This window comes from Polypterus senegalus, chromosome 10 (genome assembly GCF_016835505.1).
Source record: "Polypterus senegalus isolate Bchr_013 chromosome 10, ASM1683550v1, whole genome shotgun sequence".
In the NCBI taxonomy this organism is placed as follows: Eukaryota; Metazoa; Chordata; class Cladistia; order Polypteriformes; family Polypteridae; genus Polypterus; species Polypterus senegalus.
This window is the reverse complement of record NC_053163.1, coordinates 141,227,853-141,250,184: the sequence shown is the minus strand read 5'-3', so window position 1 is coordinate 141,250,184 and position 22,332 is coordinate 141,227,853. Positions and strand designations below refer to the sequence as shown.

The window sequence follows — 22,332 nt, the reverse complement described above, 5'->3', positions numbered from 1 at the left end:
CGTCGCCCCAGTCTGAGGTCAAGAGCGCTCTGGAGCAGGTTTTCATCCAGGATGTCTCTGTACATTGCTGCAGTCATCTTTCCCTTTATCCTGACTAGTCTCCCAGTTCCTGCTGCTGAAAAACATCCCACAGCATGATGCTGCCACCACCATGCTTCACTGTAGGGATGGTATTGGCCTGGTGATGAGCGGTTCCTGGTTTCCTCAAGCGTGGCGCCTGGCATTCACACCAAAGAGTTCAATCTTTGTCTCATCAGACCAGAGAATTTTGTTTCTCATGGTCTGAGAGTCCTTCAGGTGCCTTTTGGCAAACTCCAGGCGGGCTGCCATGTGCCTTTTACTAAGAGTGGCTTTCGTCTGGCCACTCTACCATACAGGCCTGATTGGTGGATTGCTGCAGAGATGGTTGTCATTCTGGAAGGTTCTCCTCTCTCCACAGAGGACCTCTGGAGTTCTGACAGAGTGACCATCGGGTTCTTGGTCACCTCCCTGACTAAGGCCCTTCTCACTCAGTTTAGATGGCCGGCCAGCTCTAGGAAGAGTCCTGGTGGTTTTGAACTTCTTCCACTTATGGATGGTGGAGGCCACTGTGCTCATTGGGACCTTCAAAGCAGCAGAAAATTTTCTGTAACCTTCCCCAGATTTGTGCCTCGAGACAATCCTGTCTCAGAGGTCTACAGGCAATTCCTTTGACTTCATGCTTGGTTTGTGCTCTGACATGAACTGTCAACTGTGGGACCTTATATAGACAGGTGTGTGCCTTTCTAAATCCTGTCCAATCAACTGAATGTACCACAGGTGGACTCCAATTAAGCTGCAGAAACATCTCAAGGATGATCAGGGGAAACAGGATGCACCTGAGCTCAGTTTTGAGCTTCATGGCAAAGGCTGTGAATACTTATGTACATGTGATTTCTCAGTTTTTTTATTTTTAATAAATTTGCAAAAACCTCAAGTAAACTTTTTTCACATTGTCATTATGGGGTGTTGTGTGTAGAATTCTGAGGAAAAAAATGAATTTAATCAATTTTGGAATAAGGCTGTAACGTAACAAAATGTGGAAAAAGTGATGCGTTGTAAATACTTTCCAGATGCACTGTATATGGACTCTGCTAATCAACCTCATAAATATGAAATCACAATGCTGTAGACTTTCATTGGCTGGCAGAGCATCCTCTCACCTGACGTGTCGAGACACCACCACCTGCATTTGAGGAGTTCTGTGTTGTACTACACAGATGAGCACACAAGATCATGTGTGGCATTATAGCTCCTCTCCCTTCTGGGGATCAAGGAAAGGTGCAAGTCACCAGTGTCTGAGCGGTTAACCCACTATCACCAGGCACATGTAATGACATGATTGCTGTTACAATGAATAGTACTGGCCGTATGAAAAACGGAGGGTTCAGCCAAGTTACCTTAGCAACAAGCTAGTCACACATGCAATATCATCAGCAAGTTGCCTGCCAATGCTACTTTGCCTTAAAATAAACAAATCATGTGTTGACCCACCAAGGCACAATGTTTTTTCATGTCTTATATTCATCTATGATGCCAAGATAACTGCTTATGGTAAACAAAAGCAGTGTCATTCTTACTAGATGCAATATGAGTGCAGTAAATTGTAGTGAGTACATCAAGAGAACCGGATACTGCTGCAAATTGCCTTTTTATGTTGTTAGTTTTTTTGTTTGCAAAAATATTTTATGTTTATGTATGTATTCCCACATGGAAAATAAATGTAGTGCCAAGTCAGTCAGTTAATGGCTTCCAGCACATTAGCCATGATGGGGCTGAAGCTTGGCTGAGATATTCATTACCTGGGCAGTTCCCTGAGAATTGACAACAGGTAGTTGATATATACTGATGAAAAACCAAAGTTTTTCAGGGCAAATATAAAATAATAAAATAGTCTATGCATCATATTCATAACATTTAAGGTATAATATGTTTGTCATGTCAACTCACATTATTGTAATGGCTCTGTGATGTGAATTGAGTGTGTGAATCATCAGGCAGTTGATCTGGCTACATGTCCCATTGGTATTGTCATTTCGTAGTTTCTCTGAAATGCATGGGTCAGAGTTGCCGTAAATATACTGAAGTTGTCCCATCAAGTTTTCTTTGATAAATCCAGATTTTTCTGTGTATGCAAATTTTATAAATCTGATCCTTGGTTTGTGGATGGGTGGTGTTAACTATATTTGCTTAGTTGTTTAGTTTAACCCTCATCCCAAATGAAGAAAAGAAAGCCAGGGTCCCTGGCATTAAGATATACTTTAAAAAAATCCAAATGGAACAAGAGAAAGGTTCCAAATAATGAAATTTCAATCAAATGTTTTATTGCTGTTGAAGCAAGAATCACACACCTCTACAGTAAGTGAGTTGGAGGCTTCTGCCCTACTGCACAGAAGTGTGAATGTGTCACCAAATGTGACCATTCTTTCTGAAGCTAGTTAGAAACAGGTGGCGGTTTTGTTTTCATTTGCAGATTGCGTGTCTGCATGTGATGCGATTAGCCTGTTTAAGAAATTTATAGCCTAAGCAGTAACACTGTATATACAGTAGCTAATGGTACATTCTACAGATTTTAGTTTTCAGCCAACAGTGGAACCACTATCGAGACCCTTGAATACCAAGGGCTATTTCAAACATGGACTTCAACCATTTCCTCTTTATTTTAACTTCCCGACTATTGCATTTGAAAGTGGAGTGTTATAGAAAATGAAATTCAGTCTTGAATTCAACATAATTTGAGTGCATCTCATAGCTGGTGCATATTCTCTCAACAATAGTATTTTGGTGGTCCAGTTGTATAGCTCTAATAACTTTTGTATATATAAGAGTTTCGATGGTGACTCATTATTAGCATGTTAGGAGTTACTTTGTGTTTACCTGTCTTCTGTAGAAAAGCAAGGAAGAGAAGAAAAAAAAGAAACACAAAAAGTCTGCACCAACAGAGGAACTTGAGGAGGAAGAACAGCAGCACCAGGGAGAACAGGCTGAGGACAAAATCTCCACAGCGGATACTTCAGAGGCAAAAACTAACGATGTACCTGCCGCAGTATCCACTGAGGTAAGCAAATAAGTCTAATATTTTTAATTCAGTACTGTGGAGATGTTGCAGTGTTGCCAATTCTATTTCAGCTGCCATGTTTTTTTTTGTTTTGTTTAGAATGACAAAGTGTCATTTTTAGTTGTATCTCATCTTAATGGCTGCATGTACCAGTACAGCTTTCTTTTAGGATTCCTTAAACCAATGAACACTCCATCCATTTATGAACAGTGTCAGGAGGGCAGGAAGTTTATTTTTTATTTCATATTCTCATTTTCATTCTTCCTTTTCCACAGGCCTCTGATTTGGATTTCTGGCTTGCCACAGCTCCTGTGCCCTCTAAACCTCAGGTTGGGACCAACCTTCTTTCAGCGCACTCTCTGTTTTATTTTTTTTTCCTCAATTCAGAAAGAAATTCATAGAGGCTGTTTTCCAGTCCACAGACTCTACCCTTAGGTTTCCTGGCACTTTCTTCAAGTCAGATGACTTAACCCTGCCTACTTTAATAATAATCTTCTTGGTCTTTGGGGAAGTGAGGGCGCCTTGGCAGAGTGTGTATTTGGTAGTGTCTAACTTTAAGTTTCTGTCATGTGTTCACAGCAACAGCCATTGGAGGCCGCACCCCTCAGTGAGCCAGAGTCACCCAAAGAAAGTGAAAAGGACCAAGAAGAGTCTGTGAGTATCTGGGTTAGGGCAGGCTGTTTGTTTTTATTGTTAAATTATCCATTTTCAAATCACACAAATGTTCTGTTTAAAAGTGACTCTGTACCTAGTCTGTTAAAAAATTAATTACTCCACAGAATTTAGTATAGTGCATTTTAGATTGTCCTTAACCCTGACCTCCATGTAGTTGCTGATATCCATTTGTTCTTTTTACCTAACAACCAGACGATCAATAAATTATTCACATAATGCTTTTCATAGCAACTCAATGATCTGTGCAGAACATCAACAAAGCAGACAAAACATAATTTAAATGGAATGTAAGTAAAAACTGCTTTCACAATACAAACTATGCCAGTGATTTACCTTTCATACCAGCTGGAAATCAGAAGGATCTGTACAGAACATCAACAAAATAGATGACACTGTAATTTAAATAGCTTGTAAACGGTAACCCCTATGATATGTGCAGACTACCCCAGGAATTTACCATCAACTTACCAGGTCGGGTGCATGCATAAGCAAAACCAGGTTTTGAGTCCTTGGAAATTCTGTTGCAGTTTCCCTTGTGAGAACCTGGTAACAGGTTCTGGTATTCTCAGGAATTTCTCATGTTGGCACACACGTTGTCAAATCTAGAATTGGCCTAGTAAAGCATACCAGGTGCCACAACAGTGTTGCATATGTATGCAAGTGAACAGATTGTAAGAGACTTGTTTGATTATTTTGCTGAACATTTCTAAAAGTGACTAGAAAAAGCTATCTGTGACCTCAAATTTCTTGGGATGCCTACATTTTTGCATGGTGCGCCTTTCCTTTTTTCACTCTGCAATTAAACATAACACAAATAATACACTATTCCTACTTAAAATGCTAAAGGTTTCATTTTGGAGATTAGATCAACTTCTACTCACTTAACTATTCACAGTAATTTTGACCATGGTTGCCCACATTTTTGCATCTCCCTGCAAAGTCTGTTCTGGACCATCTAATATGACAACACAATTGTTCTATTTGTTGATTCCAAGGCTTCCAGTATCACATGTCTTTCCATGAACAAAAAAAAGGTTTACTTACTTGCTGTGTTATTTATGCTTCAGGGACATCTTTATGATTGGTGTACATGGTGAGAAAAAATAATTGAATAAATTAAATAGATTGACTGCAGCACTTGTGCATTGCTGCTTATAAAGTATTATTTTAGAAATAACAATATGGAAACCTGTGTTGGGTACTTGTGAACCATATGCATGTTTGATCATTTCTTCTTTTTTCACGTGTGAATGGTATGTGAACTTCAGCAAATTTCTGGGATGGTTAACCTGCTAATTTCTCCAATTGCCTGTGTGAGAGGGGGCACTGAGGGAAACTAAAAATATACAAAAAAGAAAAAAATTAACTTTGTGTAGGAGTTGAGTGATGGTGGCCATCCTGTGAAATGTCAGTGAGAAAATAGGAGTAAGATTTAACATTATGACTGATGTAAATTTACAGACAGACCTAAAGATAAAATCCTGCAGAGAAGGAGCCCCAGTGGTAAATTAACATTTTCCACTAATTGGGCTGTGGCAGGTTGATAAAATGAGAAAGTGTACATCAACAGATGTTGGGTGTTTCAGTGTGATGAACTTGTGGGTACTGCTGGGGCACAAGATTTCAGCATTTCTTTCAAAATAGAAGTCTTCAAAACACAAGAAAAAGAAACACAAGAAAGAGAAGGAAGAAAAGAAATCTAAGAAGAAGCGGCACCGAAGTGAGAATGTGGAGTCAGAAGCAGCTGTTCATAATGGGACTGCAGAAGAGGAAGAGGAGGAGCCACTACCGGTGTGTATGGCCAAGTATTTTTTTTGCTCCCAGAAAAACCTTTTGCTTTTTCTCCTTTTTGTGTGTGTGTGTGTTTTTACCTAATTCATATTTTTAGCTTCCTACAGGCACCATATTTTCATGTCTGTACCCTCTTTCCATAATGTCCTTTAATTAAACGTTTACCTAGAACCTTTTTTTTTCTTTCTAATCTTCACTCTTTCCCTGCTCAACACATTGGAGGTTCCTCATTCATTCACCGTGTATTCATTGCTCACAACATTTTTCTTATAATGCCTTTACTTGGATTAGCTTTTTTTGATCCTGCTACTTTACAAGCGCACCACAGTCCAGGTTCTCTCATTCCTATCTATGAATCTTCTCTCACTTCCATCCTGTACCCCTTTTGTGTACATCACAGGATTCAAATGACGACACTGTAGTTAGTCTTTTTGCTGTACAGCTCACAGAGTGGTTAGGTCATTGCTTACTTTGTTCCTCTTGTACCATTTCTGTGATATATACTGTACACACAAATGGATTTCCTTATTTTTTGTTATCTTATTCCTATATGGGGGTACTACACAAGGATTCCCTGGTCCCATGTTTTATTTACATTCTTTTTAACACTAATATGAGTATCACAGGTTTTGCTTCCTAATTCAGACAAGCATATCATGACGGCAAAGTGGTTAGAACTGCTTCCTTATAACCCTACAAGCCTAGGTTCAGTTCCCTGTCTAATATCTCTCTGTGTGGGTCTGGCTCATCTTCTCCCAAGTCAGATTTGTTGTTTTCTAGTTACTTTGGGCCATTTTCCCTGCTGTCAATCAAGTCTTAAGTCAGGCGATAACTCTATATTGGTGTGTGAAAAGTATAGTGGAATAGCATCCTGTATGGGGTTCGCTGGTGCTATGTGCCTGTCACTACTGCTGTGATAGGCCGCACACAGCCCTGTACTGGATAAAACAACTTGTGGAATTGTAAGCATAAACCACACAAGCAAAACATCTGAATGATTTACAGTCCTTGCTTACATTTGTTCTCTGTTTGAAAGTAGCACCAATAACCTCCTCCGATTTTGTGTGTGTGCTGCAGCCATATTACTTTGTACTACCTTTTCACACCTCTTGTTAATGGTACTACTTGATTGCCTCCTTAATAACACATTTTTTGTTTTTGATCTCCCCATCTGTTAGCCGGTGAATGTTTACTTTTACCTCCTTTTTTGTCTTTTACAGCCCATGTCAAACTACTGCCTCCTGTCTGAAAACTCTTATATTAAGATGGTAAGTGTTTCAGGAGCTACAATTCATCATTGTTAGGTCCAAAGTGTTAACGTGATCACTTTTAAAATGGCAGGCAATCAGCTGCTTCAACTGATTCTTGATGCCTCATGCCTTAGTGTAGCATCAGCTGCACTGATCACAATGTTAAAGCTGTTTGGCTTGGTTACTCTTTCTCTGTACGTTTACCATTTGTTTGCTCAGAGGTTGATGCACTTGCTGCTTCCTGAGCAGCTCTTCTTTTCTCTGCCCTAACGGACCGCTTCTTTTCTTTCGTTGGCATCTTTTCGCGTTAAAACTGATTAAGTCAGTGTTTGTGTTGCAATTAGCATGGTTTTCCTTAATTTTTCACTTAAGCTGGCACTGAAGTCTTCAATCTTCCTGAAGAATGATTTTAAGATATGAAGGAAGTGACGGAGAAGTTTGTAGGGATGAGAACGGCGCCTGTATGCATGCCACACGGCCACCCAGCTGAGAGTTGATTCTACAATAAAATAAAGGGAGGAATAACCTTGGAGGTCAATCATTACCCCCAAAAGCGGATAGTAGGTGTCATGTAGTATATGTGTACCAAATTTCAAGCCAATAGGTTTGCAAGCTACAGGTGATTTAAAATCCTGGACAGACAAACGAACTGCCATGGTAGCGTATTATAGAAGAAGATATGTGTGTGCATGTTTGTGTGTGTGTGTGTGTATGTATGTATGTATATGTATATATATATATATATATATATATATATATATATATATATATATATATATATAGGGGACAATTTAGGATCCGCAATGCACATAACCTGCATGTCTTTGGACTGTGGGAGGAAACCAGAGCACCTGGAGGAATCCCACGCAGACACGGGGAGAACATGCAGGGAGGACCCGGGAAGCGAACCCAGGTCTCCTAACTGCGAGGCACCAGCACTACCACTGTGCCCAAAGATAATTATTGCACTTCAATTATGTAGAATTTTGTCATTATATTTGGGCAGTCAGCACTGTAAGTTACCTGGTAGACCAGCAAGTTAAACACAGAGTTACTAGAGACTTATTTTATTTTTGAGTGGCACTAAAACTAAGTTATTTATCACTAATATGATATGACATTGAATCGATCTTCTTACAGAAACACGTATCCTTGCAACTTTTCTATAGCATTGTACCAGGACTGCAGTAAACCCCAGTCTCCTGCACCTATATTAGTATGTACAAATCAAGAAAGGTAACACTGGTGCTACGTATTGACATTAAATGAAAATGTTATTCCAGTCTTAGCTTCTGTTGTAACATTTCCATGCATTATAAACCATGTAAACCTTAGTGGCATTTGTTTTATAACACATTGGCCTGAGATTAAAGCTGCAGACAATTAAGCATAATATGTGACAAGCTGGTGCCATAATCCTGATAACCTTGGACAAGCTGTTGTTTCTTCTTGGATTGTATGCTGCATTCATGTCTATTTTGTTTCTCCTCTTACTTTTGATTCATCTAGTCAAAAAAGGAAAGGGAACAGGTATTTCAAAATGTTTGCAGTGCCTTGACTTAAATTCATTGTAATAAATTGTAGTGCATGACGAGTGCCCAGTGCTGTGTGGTTTGCACAGGTAAAGATTTTTTTCAAGGAAAATGGGAATCTGATCTAGACATTGTGATTTGCCTGTTTCTAGAAGCTATCTTTCCAATCTTTGTGTGAGATCTCTGTTCTGGGTATGTAGCTAAAAGAGATGGCATCCATCCCTGCCCCAATACTTAATTAGGTCTGAATGGCACTTTGGTGTGTGGAATACCTTGGATAAAATTGGTTGGGAATTAATATGGTTAGGGAAATGTGTGGGCACCATTTCATAGGAGTTTCTAATCTTGTCTTTCATCACAAATAGGTGTATGACATCCAGGGAAACCTGCAAGATGGCAGTCAAGTGGTGGTATCTGTCATTTTTGAGAACAAGTGCACAGACTTCTTGAAGTCCATGGAATTCAACGTGCTTGACTCCCTCAACACTAGATTGGTGCGGCCTAGTGGAGCCAGCGTTCATGATGGAATTGCTGTACCTTTTCAGCTGCCTCCAGGTGAATTTTATAAAGGGAATTATACTTAGGGCATAAGAATTGTATCTAAAACTACCTTATGTAGAATTTGGAATCATCTTTCCATCCTTCTCTCTTTTAAAATTTCTGAATTTACCTGGGAACAGCATTTCTGGCACAAATATAAGTGGGAAGCATTAGATGTAACTGGGAGGGGTTTCTCTCCCAAGTGTGTCTGATCACCATATTTCTGGTAGAGGCATACATTAAACATTTTCCTTTGTAACTGGTCTCAGTTGCTTATGGGGTAGACCAGTTTCCATTCCCGCACCCTAAGCAAAACTCATTTAAATATTTTATATATAGTGTCACTGGTAATTATTTATTTCTTGGAATTTTAGAAACACCAAAGAGTTATTACTTTAGCCTCATTAAAACTTTATAACATTTTTAAGAACAGGACTTCACCCCAACAATTTAATTGTTTCTGTTCATCCAAAATGACATCCAATTCAGTTTTGAAGGTCCCCAAATTACTACCGTCTACTACAATACTTGAAACTAATTCTTATTGTCTGTGATTCTCTGTGTAGACTTTCTAATGTTGTGAAAATTTTACTCTTAACAAGTTGCCATCTGTTTCCCTGTGTTCTTGTTGAATAATTATTTTAAAATAAGGGATTCCACTATATTATTTTTCCTTCATAATCGGATACATTTCAAACATGTCATCTCTAAACCTCTGTTTACTTAATCTGAAAAGTTTTCATTCTTTGTTCTTAACTTGTAACTAGTCTTGTTATTCTTCTCTGGACTTATAGAACTCTTTATGATATGATGAATAGAAATGACACACAGTACTCCAAGTGAGGCCTCATTAGTGTGTGTGTGTGTGTGTGTGTGTGTGTGTGTGTATATGTATGTGTATAATTACCTTTTGTAACAGTGTTACCTTTCAAAGACAAGAAATAGAGTAATTTAAAAATATTTACTATCTCTTGCCCTGTGTGAACCTTCAGCACATTTCCTGTCTATTTGTTTATGCTGAAAACCTCTTTTCATTGGTGTTCCCTCTCTTGAGCGCATTCTTGTAAAACCTGCATCTCAGTCTCCATCATTATTTTTGAGACACTATTCTCACCTCTTGAAAACTTATATATACCTCATCTTTGAAAGCGACTCTATCAGCATACCTCCTAAATTTTTTCTCCTCCTCGTGTGTCTAATACTCACTGTTCCTCGTTGAATCACATCACCAAAGCCATACTAACCAATCATGTTACTCTAAGGGACAGGATATACACACAGAGTATAATAATAATAAGTGTCTTATTATATAGTAGATGAAGCTCCCTTGACATTTATTCCACACTAACATCCTAACATACTTCTTAATCACTTTGCACCACTGTCTGGTTGTGGGCACTCCATTATGACTCCTATGTCCTTCTCATAAGGTTTACTTTCAACTTTTGAGCATCTTACTGTGTTTTAAAATATGGCATAACTTTTAACATTTACTTACATTAAACTACACCAACCAGCCACAAATCCGGACAAGCCCCTATTCTGCCCATGTACCTCTGTAATGATATAGTTAACTTTGCATTATCTGACAATCAACATAGTATATAGTATGATCCTTAGACTTGCCAGCTTCTAACTCATATTTTTTTTCAAGATCATTTATGTATATTAAAAAGTGCATTTGCCACAGCATTGATATCTAAGGGATGCCACTTTTAAGGTCACCTTATTTAAATAAAGTTACTTGCATCATGATGTGTTACTTTTGGTTTACAAGCCATTTGCTTACTGTACCTTTATAATATAAAGTATAAAATAATTTAGCTTGATCCCTAGTGTTTTGAATGGGAACCTTATCAGCTTTTTTTTTTTTTTTTTTTTTTGGTTGAAAATCAAGATAAACAATAATATTAGCACTGATCGGATTGTATGGTTTTGTTGCATCTTCAGTGAATTTCAGAATATTATAAATTTCCCCATCTACACTCCTACTGTCTGTTCACTAATATACAGTACCTATTCTTGACATGTTGCTTTTTCTTTTTCTTAATTTTCGTTAATTTACTTGTGATGCATATTAAGCTTATTTGGCTATGGCAGATGTGAAAGTGTACATACTGTTGTCAGTTTTGTTTGTCTGTCCTTTTGACACAACTTGATTTTCAGTGGACAAAATTTCTTGAAATATGGTTCACTTATTTGTCAAGAACTTTCAGTTTTCTTTGAGATATCACAGATCGAGCTTGCTCCAAATGAAGAATGTTGCCAACTATTCACTGTGGTCTTAAAATTGAGAAATATTCTGTGTTTCATATAAGTTAACTGTTTCAAATTATCCTGAAAGAGATTACTTCACCTTGTGTATTTTCCAATTTTATTTGTCTGACAAAAACTCCTGCCAGTATTAAGGGTGCATTTACCGAACACATTGTAGTGCTAAGAATATTGTAAAATCCATCTTAAGATCTATTGTTAATTGTCTGTTAAAAAAAACAGTTGTACATACTGTAATGTAGTGCATTATTTAATTTGTAATTAACACTCATTAATTTCTAAGTGCTTCTTAAGTTGGCTATCTCTTGTGCTAACTGTAGTGACCAACATATTAAACTTGCATTGTGATGTTATCAGAAAACTTAAAATACTAACTTAACACTAGCAATAATACCATTTTCATGATGAAATGAATTAATACATTTGTAGGATTATATTTTATAGATAATTGAATTTGAATAATTTAATCTTTTGATAATTACAAATTTATAAGTTAATATTTCTATGGTCCTTAAATTTTTTGAAGAATCTGTGTCCTAAGGTTGTAGCTATCTTTACTTCGATGGACATTTTTTCTGAATTGCACTTGGTTTTGGGGAGAAGAGGGAATAAAGAACAGGGAAGAACAAGAGGTGAGGGTTGACATGGTATAGCTGCAATAAATCAGACTTATCCAGAACAATATCAGTTGTATTCTGTGTCTGACCACCACCTCCCAAACCTAACACTTCCACGGTATTTAAATAAATTTCATGGGTTGTAATTGACGTCCATTCATACTTCCATCCTCCAGCCTAGTTAAAACCATTGTCTGCGTTGAACATACAGATGATTTTGCAGTTACTACGGACTTTTCGTGAATATCATTCCACCTTTTAAGATGTCCCACTTCAATTTGAAAAAAACTATTTGCTACTATGTGAAGTTTTTGTGTCAATTTGAAACTTAAAATGAACTTGGAAAGAGATTAGGTTCATCTGTCACAATTCCAATATAGTCAAAATGAATAAATATTCTTTGCTTTTTTTAAGGAAAAAATGGACAGATGTAGCAAACGTGAAAAGGCCCTTGCTTCTTCAGATTTGTGATTGGTTTGTTTCTTCCTTTTTTCAATTTCTCAGGTGTTTCTAATGAGGCGAGGTTTGTCTTCACCGTACAGAGTATTGTCATGCCTCAAAAACTGAAGGGAACGCTAACATTTATTGTAAAAGTAAGTGCTGCTAGATCACTATTGGGCTAAAAGCTTTAAACTGCCCCAACCACCCCCTTATCCAGTTTTGTTTCCCTGTTCTCTCTCTCGATCACATTATTATAGTCTGCAAGTCAGGTCAGCCTGCTTTATTTTTCATTTTGTTTTACAGACAGAAGATGGGTCCACTCATGAAAAACTGGATTTTAAATTGCACTTCACTTGCACCTCATACTTGATCACAACGCCCTGTTACAGGTTGGTAGCTAATCTTTCTCCTTGACCTGCTGCCACCATTGGTTATCATCTTGTCAGCCCTAGTAGTGATTTTCTTATATTTTTAAATATATTCTTATTGTGTCACCTTATTTTGTGTGTTCTGGGTGGTGCTGGCATCTAACTGTCTATTTTCGCTGTGCAGTGACGCCTTTGCTAAGCTGCTGGAGTCTGAAGAGCTGAAGGTTAATACACTCAAGCTGGATAGCATCAACATGCCCTTTCACCACCTGCTTGCCAAGATCTGCTTCCATCATCATTTCTCAGGTAAGCTTCAAGCCTCTCCGAGCCTCTGTTCATTTCAGGGCAGAAAACATACGTGACATATATGCGGCACAATAGCACTTGAAACCATTGTTCCCATTCAAACTGAAGTGCTTGATGGAGTCTGCATTGTCTAATCATGTTGGTTTTGGTTTCCTTTTGAGAGGTCTGGTGTACTTCCATAATTCCATAGGTATATTGTTGTTAGATAGGCATAACTTGGAAAACGCTGGCTTTCACTTTAGGGACAATTCCCATTTTGTACCAGTTGCTTACTTCCCTGTGAGCCCAAATAGAGGAACGCTGGTATAAAATTGAATGTCTCACTGCACTCTTCAGCATACATTTAAAAAAAGGCAAAGGAGCTGATTACTGAAGGGTCTACACTTCAATTCAGAAATAGAGAACCTACACAGAGCTGTGGTTTTTGTTGAGTAGGGTCTCAATTTCCATCCGTAAAATGCAGTGCAGCAGTTGTGTTCCATGAAGGTCCAGATTGTCATGCATGAAGAGGAAGCTCACCAAGGTGCAATGATTTTTGTTGATTAGCATAGTTCAATATTGGAGCCAGCTGTGCTACACAGTATTTTATAGCTGAAGAATACATCAGGTAAGCCGATTTGTGTTTTCCCTTAAGTAAACTGAAGTTCTGCATTGAAATACTAGAACAGTTGTGATGAGAACAGGCCATTTTAGCCCAACAACCTTGACCATCCTCTTCTCCCAGATTGTCCAAAATAACATCAAGATGAGATTTGCAGGTCCCTAAAGTCCTAGTCTCCACCACACTACTTGGTAATTTGTTACACGTGTCTGTGTTTCTATGCATGGGAAAAAAAAATCACTTTAACATTTGTGCAAAATCTACCCTTACCGAGTTTACGAAAATGAGTTAACAAACGTGCAACGTTTTGCTGCAGAATTTATTTTAAAAAAAAAACAGCAGAGAATAAGTTTACTAATTCCCTTTATAAATATAAACATTTTGAACAAGTCACCACTTAATCCATGTTTGCTTAAAAAATTCAGCTCCTTTGGTCTCTCCTCGTAGCTCATGGCTGTCAGTTCCAATTATCTAATTCCATCTCCTCTGGACTTTCTCTACAGGTGAAATGTTTAATATGACACCCAAAATTGAACACAGTACTGCAGATGAGGCCTCACCAGTGTATACTGTTAACTTAAGCTTCCTTTGATGTGATATATAACATAACACCCTATTAGCCTTCTTGATTGCTTTCAATATACTGCCTGGATGTGTATAGTTATTAGTCCATTATGATCCTCAGGTCCTTCTTATAAGGTATACTTTGAAGTTTCAAACCTCCCACTTTGTATGCAAATCCAGAATTTCTTCTTCCTGCATACAATACCTGACATTTACTTACAGTAAGCTTCATCTGCCTAAGCCTGCATGCTGTCCAAGACCCTCTGTAACAATTAAGCTGAATCTACAGTATCTATCCTTCCACCTAGTTTAGTATCATCTGTAAAGTAAACCAGCTTACTGATTATTCTCTTGCCAAGATTGTTTACAGCACTGACACCTGAGAGAGACCATTTTTAACATCAAATTGTGAAATTGGTCCCCTTACCCTTTGCTTCCTGCATTTGGGACCATTTTGTACCCACCTACACACACTATCTTGAATTCCCACTTCTTTCAGTTTGAATTCATGTTCCTTTTTGTTTAGTTCTCCTTGTTTATCATTGTGCCAGAGAGCGGGAAAGTATTGCACACTAGTCACCTGACTGGAAGTACAATGACTAGAGTAAATTTATAAACGGTAGTATAGCATCTTTGTTTTCCTAAAGTTCAAAATTCCAATGATTAAAGAGGACCCTGTCAGTTTAAAAAAAAAAAAAAAAGTCATTACAGTTATAATGTACAATGGTTCCTGCTGGCTTACTGTCTAGATTTACAGTCATAAAGAGAAACTTGCACAATTATAATTGCTTCCAAAGTTAAGTGAAGTTTGTGTTAGCTAGAAGACAATATTTTCAACTTTAACTGACAGTCTAATGTTCCTGTTGATCATATCCATAAATATGGAATCTGCCAGGTATAATGGCTTCTGCAAAATTGGGGACAAAAAGGGAAACATCAGATGTAACTGTTTCTGTGGACTAGGGGTGCAGAACTTTATCCATAAAAGGGCAATGTGATTTGTAATCCTGATTACCAACCTAAATAACGTGTCGTGCATAATAGTCCTGTTGGCTGTAGTTTTGATTCCAATCCAAAAAAGGGGAACATGCCAGTTAAAACCATATTTGTTGATTAGAGTTTCAGATTTCCATCTATAAAAGAGGAACCTGGAAGGTAAATTTGATTCTGTTGGCACCTGGTGTTTTAGTGCTTTTTATGGCTATAGTGCAACAGCAAGTTTCTGCTGGCTTCTCGTTAAACACCACACCTGGGCCTTACCTGTGTAGGTACAGTTTAAAGTTTGTGCACCTTTTAATTTTTTGCAGTTGTGGAGAGAATTGACTCATGTGCATCAATGTACAGCCGGTCTATCCAGGGACATCATGTGTGTCTTCTTGTCAAAATTGTAAGTATACCCTCCTGTGGTCAGTGATGAATCCTGCTGTCCTTGCATGTTTCTTGATTACTTTTTCCACCCAAAAATCATGTTTTTTTTTTTATATATTACCTGCCCCATGTAGTTTGTGGTGATGGTCAAGAAAAATGTTTAATCCCATAGTTTCAAGAAATGAGGAGAAAACAGTGTTTCTGATATAAATATGGGTCTACGGTGACCAACACTGCACAATAGGTAACAATTTTAAAAAGTAAAAAAAAATCTTATTGTGTTTCATTAGCCATGTATCAAGTCTCCCAGTTGTATGCTCACAACGTGCAAAATGCATACATTTTTGATTTAATATTGTTCAGTACATACTTCACACAGGAGGATGTGCATTCACACAAGAACAGGTTTTTAAAGAGAAGCTTTACCTCTTCCCCTCATTCACCGGTGAAGATTTCCATCTTCAGTTCAAAAGCTCGCTCCTGTGAATCAACACATGAACATCTACTAATTCATATTAATGTCCGTTTGCAGTTACGTGACAAAATGACAATCAAAACGTTTGAACTACCAAGCAGAGGTATGTGCTTTCAAAAATGAACACCTGCACCCTCTTGCTACAATGTTTGAAGACACAGAGACAGTAGCATGTCTGGAATATCTTGCCGATGCGTTTGCCAAACTGATTGAATTCAGCTTGTCACGAAAAAGTAAAGACACACCCATCTTGAATATTTATGACAAGCTAAATAGATTCATCAGGAAGGTTAAAATGTGGAAGAGAAAGTGCAAGGGTGGAAGTGCTTCTCACTGCTTGGTGCCCATCTTACCATTATTGATACAGAACAATAGTATTGAAAAGGGTACAAGCACAACAAAATGAAATCATACGATACTTCAGTTACATTAAAACCAGGTGTGCTGAACTGGACTGGGTGAGGAGTCCTTTCAGTGTGTGGCCTGCAGGGTGTGCTTAGCTCTCCAAACCCATCACAGACCGATGCAGACACAAGCTCCACAAGCACAACACAAACTTTATTCAGTGGGAAATGCTTCCCAAACAGTTTCCCACAACACAGTCACAGAACAAAGCAGAAAAGTAAAATAACACACAACACTTAACTTCTTCTGGGTGAGGCAGTTCTGGTGTGATGTGGAAAAGGGATACATTGAGCTGGGCAAATATGCACTTAATGAACTCCCACCTTTTCAATCAAGCTATTTATGTGAAATGACTTTCTTAGTTTGACAAAAATCGAAAACCAAGCAAAGAAATGGAATGTATAGGGTGGTCCAGATCTAATTATGCAGATCCAGATTGTCTGGATGACTTTGATTTATGTGGGGACGATTACATTTTGGTGCGAAGACGATTTCTCATGTCGTCGGTTTACACACTTCTCGATGGTCCGGGATTTTTCAGGTGATTTTCTATGTAATAAACTTAATAAGTTTTATAGCGTAACGAAAATTTCATAATTAGATCTGGACCACCCTATATATGTTAGCCTTATTACTGCTGTGGCTACACGTCCCCCAGAACTGTGAACACTTAGGAAAAGTAAGCAAGCGCTAGTGTCTCAGTCAATAAGAGATGACTTTGCTTGGAGAGAATTTGTGCTATATTATGAAGTGAAATAATATTATTAATAATAGTTATAGCCTGTTTAAAATCAGTTTAAATGAACACATTTAAAATAATACTAGTTTTGTATGAAGGAGGTGGTCGGTCATATTGAAAGACTGTAGGGGGTAAAAAAGGCTGTGAAAGACTGCCATAGACAAATTCGGTCAAACATTGTTATCTTCGTTCTCCATGAAAACATAAGATTACATCTTTTTTTTTTTTTACGACCATTGCAACAAACTACATGTGGGTAAGTAACATACAAAAATATATAATTTTGGGTGGAGTATTCTTTTAAATAAATCTTAGATGGGGTGAAACATAACATAATATGCTCAAACCTGACTGCATAACATAATCTAAGCTGCAGTGTCCACGCACCCTTGAATGTTTCAGTAATCTGGTGTGTGCTGGAAGTGACAAAAGAATCTTTCCAACATGGCGGACAGAATGACTAGACCCGTTTGTTACATTGAGGAGATGACAGGCGAATGAAGCCAACCATTCATGTTAACTCGGAGGTGTATTTTTTATCTCATTTATGTGGCATATTGAATTTTTCTTTTTTGTTTCTTTCAGGGAGATAACAGTGTCTCTATTGATGCAAAATGTAACGAGCCGTCTCTTTTAAGTCATGTACTGGAAGAAATCAAGCAGACATTCACCAAAGCTTCCTGATCGTCTGTCTTCCAACACTCTGTTGGAGGAGGTGGTAGTGGTGGTGGTGGGGGGGGGGATGTCTAAAACAGCACTGTGCTGTACCAGTCAAGCTGTCTGTCCCTGCTCTGCCACTCGCATGTACCATCATGCACACACATCCGGCCCAGGACACCCCTCTCACCCCCCACACTTCCACCTCTTTCCACTGTCTGCTGCTCTTCTCATGCTGGGATCCTCCTTCTTTCCTGGCCTCACTTTATTTAACCAGAAATACTTGCAGCCTCTGCTCTAGAATATTTGGAAAGCCCACTTCTGTTGTTCAGGCCCACCACACCCGCTTTCCATATTTGCATCTTGATGGTGGAATAATACAAGCTGCCTTGCACATTTTCTAGGTCTTGAATGCTGCTGGTAGTTTTTTAGGCTGATTTGGGGGAGTGATCATGTGGGGAAAGGCACACAGAATGTGACCGTCACGTCCTGAACCCCAACAGCCCTCTGCATCCCTGCCATTTTTTTTTTTTAAAGTTAGGAACACTAAAACTGTCAAAGATGTATTTGTAGGCCTCACTTAGTGCTTGAGGGGCACCTCATTAATCGTGTTTTCCCTGAACTAGTGCTGCAGTTCTGTGGGGAGCTTCCAAGGGAGAAAACGGGCGTTTTTATGATAAAGATGATGGTCCTCCACCCCCTGATTTGGCTGTCTGTTCTTATTTCTGATATGTTTTACAGAAGTGGTGGCTTGCAGCTATAGAAATGGAATTTGAAAAATCAGATGATGCGCTGCTCACATCGAGCCTAATGTTCTGCATCTGACCCTGCTTCTCAGTAGTCTGTACCATGTTTATTGTAAGCTTGAAGGACCTATCTTGATTCTGTCTCTTATAGTGTACTGGGGTCAGACACACTCCCATTATCGTTCTCATCCACACAACCTCCCCCAAAACATTCAGCTTTACATTCCTATAGCATTAGGGGGCTTTTCAAGACTCCCATTTGTGTGGTTGTGGGGAGTAGTCTGGGAAGCCAATTGGAGGGACTTTAGTGTAGACCCACCTAACCCCATCCATACAAACACCACATGCTGTTCAGCTGGTCTTGTTCAAATGGTGGGGGGGGGGCTTAGGTGGGCAGCTGCACACGTCTTACTCGTCCTTACTTGTCTCTGTTCTGTCAACATCAAGAATGACTGATTCTGCTATTTTGTTTTTAAACTTATGTGGCATTGCACTTACACTAATATTGGAGGGTGGGGAGAGAAGTTAGGGAGATCAGGGGCTGTTATGCTCAAGTCAAACACACAGTCATGGTCTTATTTTATTTCATTTTTTTGTTGCTGGTTACAAGTATTGCTGTTTTACGGAATAAGCCCCTCATCTTTGCTTCCAAAGCTTTTGTTCAAATTCCTGTGTGGTGATTCTCTCCATTTCGGATGTGTGGCGTGAAATAATAATTATAAGAAAATGACTTTGCTATACGACATTCCCTTTATGATGAGGAATTGTGACAAGCTGCTGTATCCTTTTTGTGTCGAGTTGATCCAATAAAGAAATTAAGAAAAAAGTTGCATTGTTGAGTTTCTTAGTGATGGCTGTGCAAATCAGGCTCCCAGCCCCGAAATAAAAAAAACAAAAAACTGTGCTTTCTGGGTAAATCCTTGCAAAGTTGGAGTTGATGTAACTTGGGGGTATGCGGGATGGGGCGGCAGTGGCTGTGGGTTTTTGTTCCAGTGCAGTTGCTTAATGAGAAGTTGAGCCACAAGATTGTTTTAGGTTTGCATTTTTTACACTAGTTTTTTATGTCTGTATTTTTCTGAACATACCTGAAAATTCAGTTTAGTTTGTCTTCATACTGTATTTGTAGTTTTCATTTTTCATTATCACAAAGACCATTTCTGTTTTTACTTTCATAGATATTAGTTTCCTTGTTTTAGTAAATTATGTTGTGTTAAAGAGATATTCTGGAGTTTAGTTTTGCTTCATTATCAGACAGACCATCAGACTTGATGTGTTTCGATATAATTTTTATTTAGTGTAAGTTGGATTTAGAAAGTATTTCAACCCCTTCAGTTTCTGATACTTTTTTGTGTTGTAAATTTAAAGGGTAAATATACCATTTTTGCTCCATTACCCTACCGTCAGTAACCTAAAATAGCAAAGTGAAAACCTTTGAGAAAGGTTTGCAATTTTATTAAAATCAGTAACAGAAATCTCTCATTCATGTAAGTATCCAGACCATTAATTCAGTTCTTTTATTGAAGCCTTTTTGGCAGCAATTCCAGCTTTGAGTCTTCTTGGGTAAGTCCCTACCAGCTTTGCACTCCTGGGTTTGGACAGTTTATCCCTTTCTTTCTGGCAGATCCTCTCAAAAGTCCATTTGTTTGGATGGGAAGTGTCTGGAAACTGCCATCTTGAGGTCTCTAAACAGATGTACTAGGGGGTTTAGGTCTTGGCTTTGCCTGACTGCTCGGTCACTGTCAGAGACTTGGCCCAAACCCATTCCAGTGTTGTCTTGGCTTGTAAACTACAGGTTATTGTCATGCAGAAAGGCAAACTGTCACACCAGTCTGAGGTCACATGCACTCTGGACTAGGGTTTCTTCAAGGACCTTTCCGTATTTTGCTGCATTGTCCCCTCAGTTTTGACCATTCTCCTTGCCACTGTTGCCAAGAAGCACACCTTCAGAATGATGCTGCCACCACCACCATGCTTCACCATAGTGGTATTAGTAATGGTATTAGGCAGGTAAGGAGGAGTGCCTGGTCTTTTGCGGACATCTTGGGAGTTTTGCCCAAACAGTGTCTCATCAGAGCAGAGAAACATTTCCCTCATGCGCTCAGAGCCCTTTAAACTATCATTAGAAATAAAAAAAACTGTCATTAGAAATAAGCATCAAGTCAGGTTTTGAAAGCCCCAAGTCCTACTGTCTGCCATGCTACTTGGTCACTTATTCCAAGTGTCTGTGGTTCTCTGTGTGAAGAAAAATTTCCTAAAGTACAAAGTTTACAAGTTTCCAGCTGTGTCTCCCTGTTCTTGATGAACTCATTTTAAAGTCATAGTCTCAACCCACTGGATTAATTCCCTTAATAATTTTAAACACTTCAATCAGGTCACCTCTTGATCTTTTTTTTTTCTTAAACTGTAAAGGCTCGGCTTTTTTAATCTTTCCTCATAATTCATCCCCTGTAGCCCTGGAATCAGCCCTGTTGCTCTTCTCTGGACCTTTTCTAATACTGTTAAGTCCTTTGTGTAGCCTGGAGACCAAACCTGCACACAGGACTCCAGATGAGGCCTCACCAGTGTGTTTTAAATCTTGAGCATAACCTCCTGTGACTTGTACTTGACACATCAAGGCGCTATATAACCAGACATTCTGTTAGCCTTCATAATGGCCGTATGAGGCACGTTTTTTTCTTCCAGAACATTTTTACTTTCTGCATGTAGTTCTTTACATTTACTAACACTAAAATGTGCCACAAATCTGCCCAGGCCTAATAAGTAAAAAAAATCACATATTAGCAGGCCTAATTTTTCTACCGCTTTTAGGCTGCAGTCACTCTTGTCAAGCGACCAATAAACTTTAGCTGTTGGTCGGTAGAGATGCGGCCACCTCACAAATTGTACGTTTGCTGCAGAAAAGTATTCGTGCCAAAATGAAATGCAAGCCAACGTGTTAACTAGATTGAAATGTATATGCACATGATGCATTTCATTTTGTTCCAGTTTCATTGTGTAATAATTAAAACATATGAACCAAGTGATCGATTACTTTTCATTACGGCATGCACTCTTCCTGTCAGTTTAATGCCATGGCTCAGTGTGGAGTTGTTAACTGAAACAGAGAAAAGTATGTTTTGGGTCTCGCTGAGAAAGTTTACTCTTACGATATCTCAAGTTGTTTTCTTTTTATACATGTTAAAGTTGGCTGTGCTGTTACATTTTTGAATGGCGGGGGTGTTGCTAGCGATTTTAAATTAATAATAATAATAAATTTTATTTATATTGCGCTTTATATTTAATAATTTCAAAGTGCTACAAAATAAGAAGAAATTAACAAACAAGATAATCAATAGAAATAATTTAACAAAATGCCTTTCAATAAAGATAAGTTTTCAGATTTCGTTTGAAAGCATCAGTCGACTCTGGGGCTCTCAGGTAGTCAGGGAGAGAATTCCACAGCCTCGGCGCCACCGAAGAAAAGGCCCTATCACCCATTCTGCTAAGCTTTAGTTCTAGGAACTTGAAGAGTTTTAGTATGCACAGAGCGGAGGGTGCGTGAGGAAGTATGAGTGATAAGGAGTTCCTGTAAATACAGGGGAGCAGATCCATAGATGCACTGATGGGTAAAGGAGGGAAACCTTGTACTCAATTCTAAGTGGTACAGGGAGCCAGTGAAGGGTTTTCAAGATAGGAGTGATGTGGCTATGCTTTCGCACCCTCATCAGGATCCTGGCAGCGTTGTTCTGAATGTACTGGAGTCTCTGGATACTCTTGCCAGGAATCCCAATGAGGAGCGCATTACAGTAATCCAGCCTGGACGAGACAGAGGCAAGGACATGCCTCTCTGCATCTGCCAGGGTAAGTATTGGACGAAGTTTAGCAATGTTCCTGAGATGGTAAAAAGATGACTTACAAAGATGTTTAA

The 22,332-nt window shown here is 38.6% G+C and overlaps 1 protein-coding gene across 4 annotated transcripts in view; it reads left to right on the top strand.

Moving 5' to 3' along the window:
- Positions 1-19,324, top strand: part of ap3d1 (adaptor related protein complex 3 subunit delta 1) — an 86,750-nt gene extending 67,426 nt beyond the window's left edge. For 2 of the 4 annotated variants that reach the window (XM_039766892.1, XM_039766894.1), the window contains 11 exons: positions 2,909-3,076; positions 3,352-3,405; positions 3,656-3,730; positions 5,396-5,542; positions 6,763-6,810; positions 8,690-8,879; positions 12,260-12,348; positions 12,500-12,585; positions 12,749-12,870; positions 15,343-15,422; positions 17,608-19,324. In XM_039766892.1, coding sequence (XP_039622826.1) covers positions 2,909-3,076; positions 3,352-3,405; positions 3,656-3,730; positions 5,396-5,542; positions 6,763-6,810; positions 8,690-8,879; positions 12,260-12,348; positions 12,500-12,585; positions 12,749-12,870; positions 15,343-15,422; positions 17,608-17,706 — 1,158 coding nt within the window. In that variant the 3' untranslated portion in view covers positions 17,707-19,324. The remainder of the gene's footprint in view (positions 1-2,908; positions 3,077-3,351; positions 3,406-3,655; positions 3,731-5,395; positions 5,543-6,762; positions 6,811-8,689; positions 8,880-12,259; positions 12,349-12,499; positions 12,586-12,748; positions 12,871-15,342; positions 15,423-17,607) is intronic. The other 2 variants (XM_039766893.1, XM_039766895.1) reach the window with 2 other exon arrangements.
- The last annotated feature ends 3,008 nt before the right edge of the window (positions 19,325-22,332 follow it).